This window comes from Nicotiana sylvestris, chromosome 2 (assembly GCF_000393655.2).
Source record: "Nicotiana sylvestris chromosome 2, ASM39365v2, whole genome shotgun sequence".
Lineage (NCBI taxonomy): Eukaryota > Viridiplantae > Streptophyta > Magnoliopsida > Solanales > Solanaceae > Nicotiana > Nicotiana sylvestris.
In genome coordinates, this window is record NC_091058.1 from 38,230,421 (window position 1) to 38,246,351 (window position 15,931).

Consider the following 15,931-nt stretch of genomic DNA (forward strand, 5'->3'; position numbering starts at 1 on the left):
AGTAGACGGGTAGGAGACAGTATGACAATAAAAGATGGGAAAATTACACAGACTAATGAAACAAACACAAAAATACACGTAGAATACACAAAATAAATAGAAAAAATACCTCTGAATCTTCAATTTTATTCCGACTCGAACTCAACTTGGATTCGGACTTTGTTTGAAATCAAACAGACCTTAGTCGAAGTATTTTCCACTGAAAATACTTCGACTAAGGTCGATTAAACCTCAATCTTTATTTAATTTGGGCAGAATCCAAAAGTCTGGTATTTCTAGGGTTCTTGAAGGTTCGATTTGGGACTTAACCATTTCTGGTCAGATTCGAGGGGGACCAAATACGACACAAGGGTGAGGGTAGCCTAGGGGTCATTTGGTGTCAGTTTAGAACAGATCTGAGTTTGTTCTTGTTTGGCTCGAATCTTCAAAAGAAGATTCGAGGAGCTCTGAAGTGATTCGAGCCAAACAAACACCAGATCCATAACGAGGCATGCTAGGGGGTACTATGGTGTTAACTAGGGGTTGTTTGGTTTAGATCTAAGCTCGGCTCGAATCTTCAAATGAAGATTCGAGAACCTTCAGGAAGATTCGAGCCAAGTGGCTAGCATATCTGGATAGAGGATGTTCAGGGGGTTCTAGGGTGTTATTTTGGTGACTGGCGGCGTTGATGCCGCCGGGTTTCAGGCGATGGGATGTTAGGGCGGCTAGGGTTAGGGGTGGGTCTGAGGACGATGATGAACAGTGAGAGGAGGGGGGTGTTTAGTTAGGGGGCCGGGGTAGGGGTTTGGCCTTATATAGGGACGGGGTGGGTTGATTCTGACCGTTAGATCTAGCAGAATGGAAGGCCAGGATTTATCCACTTAACCAAACGGTGTCGTTTGGCTTAAGTTTGGGGGGACGGGTTGAACCGGGTATTGGATCGGGTAAGGATTATGGGTTAGGGTGATGAGATCTCATCCATTGGTTGGATTTGATCCAACGGTCCATGATAAACTATGACCAAACGCTGTCGTTTTGACTCCTTTGGACTGGACCGGACCTGGGCTCTTTGGATTGGGCTGGGGGGGTATCTTGATTTGGGCCTGGATTTTAATCCAGGTACGAGTTTCATTTATATATTTTTTTTATTTTTCATTTTCTAATTCAAATTCCTAATTTTAATTATAAAATAATTTTAACCTCATAAAAAATATTAATTACTTTATAACAATTATTTAACACATAGACAAAACATTAATCACACAGTGAAATATTAAAATTAGAACAGACACATATTTTTGTGATTTTATTTTTTGAATCAATTATTAAATGCATAATTAAATCCTAGATATGCATGCAACATATATTTTTATTTTTATTTTCATTTTGTTATGACAAAGTAAACATTTACGGATATAAGACAAATATTTAACAAACATCACGCAAAAATTCAAAAATTGCACAGTAAAAGAAATTTATTTTATTTTTGATTTATTTTGGAGTAGTTTTTCGTGAGGCAAAAATCACGTGCTCACAGTCCGCGAAACACAAAAATCCGGATAAGGAATTTTGTTAACCCGAGAGAAGGTGTTAGGCATTCCCGGGTTCTGTGGTTTTAGCACGGTCGCTCAACTGTTAATATTGGCCTATTTATTTGATTTTAAAATATTGTTTGAAACCTATGTGTATTTTATTCCTTTTAAACCGCTTTTAATAATCCAATTGTTATACAACTAATTATTTGATTACACATTATGAATCATGTCACGGGAACCGTACCCACGATCCACAACATGTTTATTTTATTAACAAGATTAAATTGGGATTGAGTTACATAAATGTACCCCCGGATTTAGAAATTAAAAATCACAACTATGTCATGGGAACCGTACCCGTAGCTATGATAATTTATTTTATTAAACGCGCTTAAAGCAAATTATGAGAGTTCAAAGCATTTTATACACTAGCTAAGACATCGATGTGAGAGCCATAGACTAGGTTATTGGATGGCACACCTCAATTTTATTAAAGGAAAAGCATTCAACTAAGTGAACTACGGATATTCATATTTAAATTGAGATTAAGTATCACAGCTACGCCATGGGAACTATACCCGTAGTTGTGATGATTTAATTACATGCCTAAAGCAAACTACGATATTCAAGGTTCTTAACAGCCTAAGTATGCTCCTAACGATCGAATTACTAAATTGGAACCAAACACAATGGCCATTAAATCCAATGCACAATATAAAAGCAGGGGCCAAATCTTATTTTAAGAAAATTATCCCCATGAGATGAGAACACTAAGGATATGCAATCAAGAACTGTGCTATGTAACTCCAATTCTTCACTAACCATAGGCTCATCACCCAGACATATCAATGCATCCCTTGAAACATATTGGACTACCCGTAACAAGTCCCTTAAGAAAGTGTAATGAAACACCCATCTTTTTTGTAGCAAATGGCTCAAGCAAGTAACAAGACAACTGCTTGGCAAAAATATCCGCCTTCGTGCCTTCAAGCTTAAAGTGTTAAATACACACAGGGAATACACAACTTTACTGTGATTAATCTAACATTCCAATGTAGACTTATCACACTAACTACACCAAACACAAATTCAAACAATTGATATTTCTTCGAGTTTCAAGAGATTTCGCCGGAAAAATTCAACACACACACAGCAGCTTACAACACCCTTGAAAATGTCATCTCCAAACACAACATATATCAAAGTACTCATTTAATTCAAACAAGATAATGCCCATGTTTTAGGAATTAACTAAATCAAACTAAATATTATGCTTATGTTTAAAACAAGATGGAAGCAGATTTAGCCAATCACGCTAAACGAATTTAGACAAAATAAGCAACGTTTTCTTGCAAATCAAATTATAGTACAAATTTGTGATGTGCACCTTGAAAGCAACAACTCTTGAATCTGAAAACGTTTGGGAACATAAACCTCGACGCGCCGGACCTCGACGAACTCAAAACGTCAATACCTGGCACCAGAACAGTCGTGGAAATGGACTATTTGGGGTGATTTGCGGTTCTCAGCTCCATGTCCTCTCTACTGTTCATGTGTGTGTGTGTGTGTGTCACGGCGTTTCCGCCAATTCACCGATGGTTTGGTGAGAGAAGGAGTTGAAGGGTGGTCTGATAGTTGTAGATCGGTGTTCCAGTTGTTGTGGTGGTCGTGAGGGAGAGGTCGCGGCTGGGGGGCAGCTGCTGTGTATACTGATGAAGAAGACGCATGTGGCTGCTTTGGTGAGGGTTGTCTTAAGGTTGTTGATGTTAAAGAAGAAAGGAGTAGCGTTAGGGGCGGAGCTTCTTTTGTTTATGGCTGCTGCCGCTGAAGCCTCTTAATCTCCTCTAAGTTTTTTTCATTTTTGTTAAAGAAGAAGAAACTGATGGGGTTCTCCAAAATCAGAAACGACTATAGACATGTGATTTTTGACCCTCCCCAAGAATTTTTATATTTTAGCACGTAAATATTTAATTTAGGCCTAATATAGCTATTTCAACTCATTTTACTCTTTTACTTTATTTTATTACAATAAAACTAAAATTACAAAAAATTAGTTCATTAATGTTTTGTAGTCATTTTGAATATTAAAAAAATAAAAAAAATAGTATCGTATTTTTATGTTAATATGATATTTTAAAATACCAAAAAATAAGTTTGTTTTAATGATTAGTTTTATTTTAATAATTATTTTAATAGTAGGATTAATTAATAAATGAGATCGTATTTTTAGTCTCGTTCGCGGGAAAAGAATAAAACTTGGGCTCAAGTGACCCATTTTTTTTTAAGCCTAATTTCCAGACCTAGCCTATAATTCTTAAGCCCATAATTCTTAGGCTCATACCCCTTAACCCAAAAAACCCTATAAATCTAATCTAAACCTATACACACAAAAATAAGGCCGAAGGACGATCAGCAAAAGGGGAATAACGCCAAAAAAAGAACGTCTGGGGACAAAAAGGTCGGACCATCCGCCGCTGAACACAAGAAAGACCTCCCCTTCCCCGATATGTTTTCTTCTCTAAAGGAAGGAGCCACTTCCATGGCTTTTCTTAAGAAAAAAAGATACTCCCAAGATCGGCCGCTTTTCAGGATGAAAAACGAGAACAAAACCTACTTAACCTGGTCACCTCTAACCTTCAGACCATTAACGACAACCTCCATACCCAAAAACACCCATTTTTAGCCGCCACCCAACTTCCCCAAAATGAAATACTCCCAAAATGTATATTTATCTGTAGCTTTTCATTCCAAAAGAAAAGATTTTTTTGTTTACCTTTAGTCTTAGTCCATAGCTTCCAGATCTAGTGAAGATTTCAGAAACAAAATAATGTATATTTGGGGTAGTCATTTCTAAGAAGAAATCGAAATGGAGTCGCTGAGGTGTTCGGGTTCGACTCGAAATTTCCTGGTGCGTGGTCGGAGCCCGAGGTTGCCGACGAGGTTCACGACTCAAGGTTCAGTCCCTGTTTTGTTTTCCGGTCAGATTCAATTCGCTGGAGTTTGCTGTAACCAGGCTAACATTTAATACAAAGGGTTCAATGGTTGAGGTTCAGTATTCTTCTATATCTTAATCTCTTAATCCCAATTAATTTATCCGAATTAATGTTTTAGCACAACATTTGACCCTTTCTGCTAATTATTTCATTATAATATTTGATTCATTCTTGATATACCTGTTGTTTTCGTCGTTTAAGTTGCTTACAGTGTAGAGATTGTTTACACTATCGCTAGTTTGAACATGTGATTGCGGATTTACAACCTTTGCTAAATACCAAGATATGTGTATAAAGAGATTTGCCTAGAATCACATGACGAATGCTTTAATTGTGTACTGATTGCCAATTCTGTGGATTATAAGCTTGGACTTTGAATTAGTTTCTTATTTATATGGTTTTGTTATTTTGTCTTTGTTTTAACATGTTGAAGTAGTGATTTAAGTGAGTTATTAAATTGGATAGATGGAAAATTGTAGTTGTTTCTTTCTTGGCAAGGAATAAGAATGGACCATAAGGCGGGTTTTGGACCATGAGAAATCTAACCAAGTAATAAAGCATGTTAGCTAGCCTAATTGCCCCAATAATATCTTGTTCATAAATTTGGCATCACAAAAACCTCAAAGTTTAGGAAGAATAATGAATAGCGTAACTTGCTTTAGGTGTGATTAAATAAATTATCATGGCTATGGGTACGATTCCCGTGGTATAGCCATGATACATAGATTCAAATTCGGGTGTGCGTTTCATGTGACCCAAATCCAAATCTTAACAACGTTAAATAAAATGTGTTTCGGACTGAGAGTGCATTTCATGTGACGTGGTTCAAGATGTGTTTTAAATAACGTTGCAAACTTACTAAAAATGAATAAAAGCGGTTATAAAGTTAAAATTGAACCATAGGTTGAAACATGTGTTAAAATCATATAATAAACCAATTATAATGGTTGAGCGACCGTGCTAGAACCACAGAATCCGGGAATGCCTAACACCTTCTCCCAGAATTCCTTACCCGAATTTCTGTGTTCGCAGACTGTAAAACAGAGTCAAACTTTTCCTCGATTCGGGATTTGAACCGGTGACTTGGGACACCATAAATCTCTCAAGTGGTGACTCTGAATCTTTTAATAATAAATCCCGTTTCGATTGTCCTTTAATTGGAAAAAACTCTCTTATACCTCCCTTTCCAGGGGTGTAGGTAAAAAAGGAGGTGTGACAACGACTGGGGCTGGTTATTGTGTATTGGTTGAAGAAAAAGCTTAGGTCTTAGGCATTAGGTCCTTAGTGTTCAAACGGCTGATCTGAGGTCTCTAGCGTTAGCTCTTTTCATTATATGTTTAGGATTTTAGGGTTATATTTAGGTTAGGGGGTATGGCCTAGGAATTATGGGTTAGGTCCAAAAATTAGGCTTAAAATGGGTTGTTTGAGCCCAAATTTTATTCTTTCTCCGTGAACAAGACTAAAAATACGATCTCATTTACCAATTAATCCTACTTAAGTAAAATAACTATTAAGATAAGACTAATCGTTAAAACAAACCTATTTTTTTGGTATTTTTAAATATCATATTAAAATAAAAATAAGGTACTATTTTTTGTATTTTAATTTTACGAAAGGTATATAAACTAAAAGCAACTAAAAAGAAGAAATATTTTTGTAATTTTTATTTTTTGATAAAATAAAGTAAAAGAGTCAAAACTAATTGAAATATCGATATTATGCATAAACTAAATATTTTACGATAAAATGGGTGAAATCTCGGGCAGGGTCAAAAATCACATGTTTACAATATTGTTTGTGAAATTGAAGTGGATTGAAGAATTTGCGCTTAAGTTATTTGGTGAGGTGTTAAAGTACTTAGGAGGGTGAACCATTATTCCCAAATATATCCTACCTGTCCATTGGCTCACATTACAACCACGAAAAAGTCCTAATTGATTTTAGATCGAGTGAACCTACATTAGTAGAGGTTTACATTATGAGCAAGCCTATGGTGCCAATTGCATGCATGCGACTTCTTTTGTGAGAGTGAGAGATTTTCTTTGATATATATGAGTCCTTAAAATATATTTGAGCATTTGATTTGAATATATGGATTCAACTTACTCTCTTGTTTTTGTTGTGAGGGCACATGATTTTACGAGGGATATGTTACATTATTAGACTTCTCTATGATGTGGGGTGTTCAAGCCATGAGTGCATTGTAACATTGAGTCGGTTTTTGAGGCTAGGATTGTTATGAGTATGTTGTCTTTGTTTGAATATTTTTGAAGTTTGGCATAAAAAAAAAGTGTATGTGAATGCATATGCTAGAGCTTAATTGTTGCAAACAACCATGGTCATAGGTATAGTGTGCTTTGAATGATAAGAGCTTAATTTTGTTTCGTCTACTATAGTAATAGTTTGTTCGAGGACGAACAAAGGTTTAAGTGTGGGGTGGTGATGTTGGACATATTTCTATATGTTTTAATATTACTTCACTCATGTTTTAACCGTTTTTTGGTGCTATTTGGTGTTTAAAATGCCCAACATGGTTTAATTATTGGTTTTATGACTAATTGAGTTGTGCGTGATGAATTAGGGTGTTTGGAGTGTAAACATATGAAGAAAAGGTGCTCTAACTAGAGGAAGAGAGGTTGGATGGAAAAAATCATATTTCGTGCACCCTTAGCAGTGAAGTCGGACCATAGCATCTGCTTTAGCATCCCCGCCTGGGCACAGCTGAGATGGAGGAACAAAGGGTGGATGCGAAGAATCCACCCGAGCATGCGAAGCTGAGAAGTGGAGGACGATGTGGACGCGAAGCATCCACCCCAGCATCAATCCCTGAAGCTAAGCTGGATTAGGAAAAGGAAAAATTTGGCCCACGACTTTTGTACGCAATATATAGGCCAAAAACGCCCATTTTGGGGCATCTAACACACTTTTGACAGACTTTCAACCTAGGGAGAGAAAGGAGCCGCTGTGGAGGCCGGGTTTCATCTTTTCTTCTACCAAACTTAGTAATTTTTATGTTTCTTTGTATGATTTGTTGTTTTGCCACAATGTCTATGTAGAGCTAAACTTCACGTTCTAGAGTTGTGGTTTTTCATGACTATTGTTATTCGAATATTGATTTTGATTTCTTGATTTATCATATTAGTTTATTTATTCAATCCTGCACTTAATTATTTGATTGTTTGATCACCAATTGAATACTATCGATGAATCTAGAATTGAACTCGAAAGTGAAAATTGCAGATTGAATACAGGATCGAGTAGAGCAAGTTCTTGAACCTGGGCATCGGAGAATGGATTCGTGGTTAGGATAGACATATACTTAATTGTCTGGCTTGATTGATTTACAGAAATGATAAATGCGTTCTTGATGATTCTAACTCCATAGGCATATAGGCGTTATGTTAGCTTGAATAGGCGAGTAAGAACTCGACAGATTCTTATGAGCAATATTAACCCTGTCAACCAATAAGCTAGATAAATTAGTCCATCAATTCAATTGAAAAATACAGTAGGAATGTTAGATAGCCCATAACCTAGATCGTTTTCATCACATTGATAATGTAAAAATCTGTTTTTCCTCTGTTCAAAGTTCATTATTTGTTTTTCTTTATTTTAATTAGTTTAGAATCAAATACTTCTAAGTTTAATTCTTGTTTAGATAATTAGGATAGTCTAATTTAGTTAATAGTTAATCACAAGTCCTCGTGGGATCGACATCGAACTTTTAGTTACTTTATTACTTGACGACCACGCCATTTAATCTAATCTTCTTTGTTGAGGAAACAGATTGATTGATTAACAAGAAAGTAAAAATACAAATTTGAAAGCTCTATATGTTAGGCTTCAGCTTAAAATAACCCCTCAAATGCTGCTACAAAAGGTACTGCAAAATTAGCTCTCCTGAACCTTGTTCACCTCCAAGAAGCTAACTCGAAGTTTGTGAATATACTAGTTGTGGTACTAAATTCAAGTCTCGCCACCACCATCATGATCAAAGAATTGTCAATAGCTTCGCATGGCACAAAATTGTGTGATCTCGCACATGAAGGGACAAGTTAAACACGTAAACGAATAGATAAAAGTATCCTAACAGTTTAAGATTTCACACAATATTCAACAGAAAAAATGTAATGAATTCCAACCACAATCAGTGCTTCCAGTCACACAGCCACAGAGACTATAGGATAAGGGAAACACGGGGAGATTGTGGAAGCACGAGGGGACGAGGTGGAACATACAAGTCTGATAATATACCAAACATTACAACAGCCAGTCTAATGGAAATGTACAAAGTGTGATGGCTCTAGAATAACACATGGAGCACAAACAAAAAAACGGCATGGACATGTAGCGGGGCGTGGAATATACATACACCAGCAGTTCACAGCCACTGTTCTTTAAAGCAAACATTATACCCCTTGGAATTGGCTCTTCTCAATGATATTTTTGCATTGTCCACTGATACAGGGGAATCAGGATTAGGAGAAAGTGAATTCCAAGCTTCCAGACCTGCAGATGGACATTTCAGGATCCCTTTTATTGGTCTTTTATTCAAATAGGCTGCCTCCTTCTTGGAATCACCATTTGTCAAATGGACGGCTGAATCATCATTTTCCAAACAGGCTAAAGCTTCCTCTTGGGGATCATCATTTGCACTAATCTCTTTTGCCTTGGCATAAGCAGAATCATCACCTGACTTATCCTCACTAGCTTTGACTAGGACAAGATCCTCACCAGAACCGAATTCATCTCCACTTACATGAGGAGAGACGCCATCTAATTTACACTCACTACCTTTTCCTTGGACACGATCATCAACCATGGCGTCTTCTTTATCGTCCCAAAAACCAGCAGAATCGTCACAGAAGGTAAACTCTGTCCTTTTAGCTTGTATTAAGTCATTACCATTGGTACCTTGTTTATGTATGTTTACATTGTCGACAAGATAATCTTCTTCCTCTGATGATGTCCGTACAAGAACATCTGTACCTCTTTGCAACGAAAGATTCTTGTCTCCCTTTTTCCCTTTAGGCAATTTGAACCAACCTTCACTCAACAAAGGCAGAGAAGACAGATTCTTCAGAAATGAGGTCTTCTTTGGAGCATCTGCCAATTTTTTCTTATCTTTTGTAGTGAATAATGACATGGCAATCACAGTGGATATGAAAAGTTGACAGATGGCGCATTTAATTTGCTCGTGTCTCTCAAAGGATGAAGCCTCTGTAAGACCTATCATTCTCTTGATCCCAAGAACTTTGCGCGCCAATTCTCCTAATTCACACCGCTTATATTTGGGATTGTTGAAATACTTGGTGGCCAGGTAGCCAATGTCTACTTTATCTTTAGTCAAGCCTAATTCTTCAAATGGGAACAAATCTTTCTTTTCTGGAATTCCAAAACCAACAAAACGGATCCTCTCATCCGTAAGGAATTTTAGGACAGGATCAGGTAGTTGTTCTCCAGAATGGAACCTGAGGATCAGACAACCTACTCCGAAACAAAAGAGAACCAAAATTATGGAGGGATCACGAGGGTGGTGCATGACATCAAGGCCAACAACAGGCGGGCGAACCCAAATCTTACCTTCTGGGAAAAGAAAATCAACTGTGCATAAAGATTCAAACTCTTTGGCCTTAAAGGTAATGCCTTCTAGTTTAACCTCAAATCTATTAGTTTTCAAATATACAGTACCAGCCATAGGTTTGTTTGATGAATGAGATGATCCTAGTATTGTTGGTTTGGTATGAATAGATGGAGAAAAGATTAGCAAAAGGATAAGTGTTCCATAACAGATGCTAGAGAAAGGAACAACTCCCCAATGAAAATGAGATTTGACCCAATATTGCAAGGCAACAAAGACAAAAGACTGGCAAGAGGTACATGAAAATTTCATCAAAAAGATATTCAAAACTACAAGAGAACAAGAGGGATAAAAGGAAGGAGGAATAATGGATTAACATTAAAATTGGATGGTTCTGCAAAAAGATATGACACTTGGAGGGAAGCCTTGTGTTTGTTAGTTATGAGTACTTTACATCCACCAAATCCTTAGACTTCACCATGGCAGATATTGATCAACAGTTTCAAGCATTTTGCAGCTATATACAACTTGAGCAATTTGAGATAGAGTTTAACTATTTGGGATATTATCTGTGCCACTAAAATAAGAGAATATCAATCCTGACTTTAAGGAGAACCTTAAATGATCCACATTAGTGTGAAAAATGCAGATTTACTATTATGTGTATTTTCTAAATTTTAATTAGTACATAGTAAATCTCACTAATCACTTTTATACAATTAAAAGCATAAGGACATAAATATAGTGTGACTAATCCATATGGCAAATTTGCATAAGCTAGCTGTGACTAATCCATTCATACAATAATTACCCAGGAAAAAAGGCAAAAAACTTGTTTACAAGATGGATTCAAAAGTCAAAAATACATTAAGCATCTGATAATTAGACATAAGTTAATACATCATCATCGAAATAAATTCCCCCAATAGATTCTACACTCATGTCATAAGTATCCATCATATTCCTTTAACTAAACCAAAAGTGTTCTTGGCTTTTTCACCGAGATCTGAGAATATGAAGTAATCCAATAGAATTTGATTTTGGGGGGGGGGGGGGGGGAGCAATACGAAGGAACATCAGTATAAATCAGCAGCTTCGATTAAATGAACATTTCAACATATTTCACCACCAACAAAATAAATCTGCCTGACAGCCTGAGTATTATTATCTAACCTCTCATAACTACACATACATATAAACACATGTTCATAAACTACACTAATAAAGATTAAGACAATCAATTTGGCAAAGAAGCACTGATAAAAAATTTAAGGCATCAATTTGGCAAAGAAGCACTGATATTTCTTTAAAATACTTTTAATTCGACTACATATCCAGAATTGAGAAAGTTCTGGACCAAAATACACTGCAAAGCCTAGAAGCCCATCTACCATTTACTCGATTACAAGTTCCAAAAGCTATCGTAGGTTCACACTCATGCCCTCTCACCCCTAATTCTCCTAGCAAGCTGAATATCCTTAGGCATAATAGTAACCCTCTTAGCATGAATAGCACACAAGTTTGTATCCTCAAACAAACCAACGAGGTAAGCCTCAGCAGCTTCCTGAAGCGCAGCCACAGCCGAACTCTGGAAACGGAGATCGGTCTTGAAGTCCTGAGCTATCTCACGAACCAAACGCTGGAACGGGAGCTTACGGATCAAAAGCTCAGTTGATTTCTGGTACTTGCGGATCTCACGAAGCGCCACAGTCCCTGGCCTGAATCTGTGAGGCTTCTTCACTCCCCCGGTGGCCGGAGCTGACTTTCTGGCAGCTTTTGTGGCTAATTGCTTTCTCGGAGCTTTCCCTCCGGTGGATTTTCGGGCGGTTTGCTTTGTACGAGCCATTTGGGAATTACGGCTGAAAGGATTTGGATGAAAGAGTAATTGAGTCTTTGAAGGATTTTGAGATTGGAATGTGATGGAAATGGAGGGAGAGAAGGGGGAATTTAAAGAAATTTGAGGGGAGAAGGAAATCTGATCTTTGCCGTTGATAGATCGAAATTTAATTGGACGGACGAGATTTAGAGAGTGTTGGTGTAGTGGATCGATGACGTGGAGGAATGGAAAGGTGATCGTGTGCGTTTGTTGATAATTGGAGGCGTGTAATCGACGGATTTGATTGGTTTATGGTATGCTTTAAGTTGCGGATCGATGACGTGGAGTGTTTGGTGCTTCGGGGATAGGTGTGTTAATCAGGCACGTCAATTCTGTCACTCGACGGCTCAGATTGCATTGCGAGGGGTTTCGGAATCGATGATGTGGAAGATCATTCTGATAAACCTGACTCTCTTCTGTATTTTACTCCTATTCTGTTTTTGTTAGCTAATATCCACGAATATTAACTAGAGACTAGAGATATTGAAAAGGAACATCACCGCCAATTACTGAATTTTTTTTTTTGGCAAAATACAAAATTGATTGGTCTGTCAAAACTAATTGTATTCACTAGCCAAAAATATATATAAAATATGTATATTATATATAGAATACACATATATGTAAAAAATATATTTTGTCGACTATTATTTTTTAGAGTGGCTAAAATTATACTTTTTTTTTGACGTGGTCTAAAGTGTTTGTGCATTGTATATTATATTTTCCGGAAAAGGTCCAATAATATCCTTAAACTATTGGAAATAGCTCACTTCTGTTCTCCGTTAGCAAACTGGGCCACAATATTCCCCACGTTAAATTTCTTGGCCAATAATGCCTTCATTCTAACGATTGCCCACATATGCCTTCTCAGAGGCATTTATTAGCTGACATGGCAATCCATATAAGCAAGCCACATGTCTTATTTACCCTATTCTTATATCGTTAGTCACTCATTTCCAAAACCCTAATTGTCATTGTTCCCCAATTTTAAAAATCTCCCTTTTCCTTTGAAAATTTCTGCTCAATGTCTGATTTATATGTGAATGCGCATGAAATTCAATATGCAAGAAGGTGTCGTTGCGGATTGACTACACTATATTTGACAGCTTGGTCAGACGCAAATGATGGGAGAAGGTTCTACAAATGTTCAAGATCCAAAGTTAGTTTTGAATTTATTTCGCATTTAGTCGATTTATTTGATTCATCTTCTTTTGTCGGGTTAGGTTATGATTGGCAGAGTTTTTATTTGAGATGGTTCTTCATTATTAGTGTTTATGTAGAAAAACTGACTATTTTTTACTGAAAATTCTAATATGATGTAGGTTAGTTCTTGCGGGTTTTTTGAATGGATTGATGAAGAGATCCCTCGTTGAGCGGTGATGGTGATCAAAGATTTAAAAACTAAACTTGATGCTGCTAAATTTACTTTTATGTTCATCTTCTTGTGTTGGTTGAGGGGCTGAACAATTAACATCGTCAACATTTCCTTCAGCGTTAACCTATAATTAAAAAGAAAAACTTTCTATTAAAGAACTTCAATTATATAAGAAGAAAGATAAGTTAAGAAGCAGGTACCTTGCATGTCCTTGAGTTGTGGTCCAGTTCACCACAAATGTTGCATGTCATTCTAGTTCCCTTTCTTGATGCAGCTCACTCTTCTTGTCTCTTATTAGCCTCATCCTTCTCCCTATTTTTTTTTTACTTTTGGCCTTCCAACAGTTTTGGCAAGTGGAGGTGGTTCCATAGCATATTCTGGTAATACTTTTCACCTCTAACATGCATCAACTTGGACCTATATGTCATCAAGTAAGCTTCCTTGTTGTACCACCAACTAATTTCAGTCATTGGATCCTCTCTCTTGTATTTTAGTGCCCTGATGACATGCAGACGTGGGATGCCAGTCAAATGTCAGGATATACAAGTGTATTTCTTCTCCAGTAGGTTCACTCGATGTCTATCATGACCCTCAGAAATCTCATAGCCAATTTCACCATTGAAATGGACAGTACATAAGTTGGCAACTTTCAAATAAGCAATATACAACTTCATGCAGTTAGGACTAAACTCATCTCTCTATGTTCTAGCTTCTTATTCCTTCTCTCTCAATTTGTTCATGATCTTATTCTAATATCCTCAAGCATCTTCAGGATAGGCCCGCCTTTTGCATGCTTCTAAGATCCAAGAGTTGAAGGACTACGTAAAATTGTTGTCCACCATCTGATTTTTGCACAATGTATCAAAGTATGACATACACCAATTATGTGGTGGATACCCAAGTAACTCCTTGGCAGCACCAACAGGCAATTCACCAAGATTCTTTAATTGATCTTTAAAGTCCTCCTCGAAAGTGCTTCAAGCAGACCACCATAAGTATTTCTTTATCTCTCCTAAAATTCTGATCCTCTTACTCTAGTTGGATTCAATATGCCTCACACATAATATGTGATTTGAGAGAGGGGGGACAGTTTTTACTGCTTTCGATAGACACTACACGTGTAAATTTAGACAGAATTAACTATTTAATAAGGATAAAAATAACTGGAATAGTCAATTAAACAAAATCATAACTTGTACCTTTTGCATATCAGACATAAAGATAATACTAGTTCCGTCTTTCAGATTCAGTGAGTGTTTCAGTAGCTCCAAAAACTATGTCCATGTCAGGGTGTTTTCCTTGTCAACTACATCTCATACCAAGGATAGAAATGATTCATTCAATCTTGTGCAACAGCTACCAATAGTTGCCCCTTGCAATGACCCTTTAAGAAAGTCCCATCTAATTCAATGAATGGTCCTGGCCCTTGTTTGAACCCCAACTTCATTACATTCAAGCATATGTAAATTCTAAGAAATCTTCTTTTACCTTCATCCATGGCATCTTTTGATAAATTTATAGGCACACCACTACCAGGATTCCTCTCCCTAATCTCATTTGCATATGCTTCTAATATGTTATAGTCATCTAAAAAGCTTCCTTGCAATTTCTGAAGTGCCATCCTTTTAGCCCTTTTCAATGTGGAGTTATGTACATTCGAGAAAAATTGTTTTTTCAAATCTAGTTTCATATCCTTTATCTTATATTTGGGGTTATCACCTTTCTCCTGAATATTGAGCTGGAGTTTTTGTTTTGGCTCTAGGATTCTCAAATACATCTTCATAGTTGTGCTTTGTCTTTAATGTTTTTATCTTAAATCCAATACCCCTCGTATCTTCAGAGCTGAGGCATACAAAAGGGCAGCCTACTCCACATCTATATCTTACTCTTATTTAATCACTTTTCTAAGCTTCAGAGGTTTGGAATCTGCAATAACATAGAAGTTCTTGACTTTTCCGGCCTCATCCAAGTCCTTAAATGTCAGACTTATCAAGATCTTTGTAGTGAGTAATGTTATCATAACTTATTTACCCTTTTGCGTCCTAAGTAACTCTAATTCTTCAAAATCATATTCACTAGCACCTGAACCATAATCTGAACTTTTATCACTATCAAATTCACAATCAATACCTAATTCACACTGATGTTGATATGAAATAGGATCTTCGTGGTCCCCCATATTGATATATCTTTAATATACATAAAAGAAAACATAAAGGGACCACAAGAATAATTTAACAACTTTGATAATAAAATATCGAACATACAATAAATTACTGCATATAATATAGTGAAAGAATAAAGCACACTCTTTAAGAGATAAAGCATATATTTCTGTTGATTTTAACAACCTAACCCTACCACAATAAATTACTCCATACAATACAATGGAAAGCAAAAAGTACTGTTTTTAAGAGATAAAGCACATGATTCTATCGATTTCAACAACCCAACGCTACCACACTATGATAAAATATGCGAAAAGATCACTTGAAACCAAAGACAATGTAGACATAGGGCACAAATTGACACCACATAAGGAAACAACAAAGATAACAAACAAAAAGAGTACCAGACCCACATGCAAACACT

At 36.6% G+C, this 15,931-nt stretch overlaps 1 protein-coding gene and 1 long non-coding RNA gene across 2 annotated transcripts; one reads left to right on the forward strand and one right to left on the reverse strand.

The window, feature by feature from the left end:
* Positions 1–3,956: 3,956 nt before the first annotated feature.
* LOC138886501 (uncharacterized) lies at positions 3,957–7,662 on the forward strand. The gene is made up of 2 exons (XR_011405288.1): positions 3,957–4,561; positions 7,089–7,662. It is a non-coding gene; the product is annotated as an uncharacterized lncRNA (long non-coding RNA).
* Positions 7,663–11,368: 3,706 nt separating this feature from the next.
* LOC104226262 (histone H3.2) lies at positions 11,369–12,016 on the reverse strand. The gene has a single exon (XM_009778210.2). It carries the CDS (start codon positions 11,932–11,934, stop codon positions 11,524–11,526), a length of 411 nt encoding a protein of 136 aa, XP_009776512.1. The 5' UTR covers positions 11,935–12,016; the 3' UTR covers positions 11,369–11,523.
* Between the last annotated feature and the right edge of the window lie 3,915 nt (positions 12,017–15,931).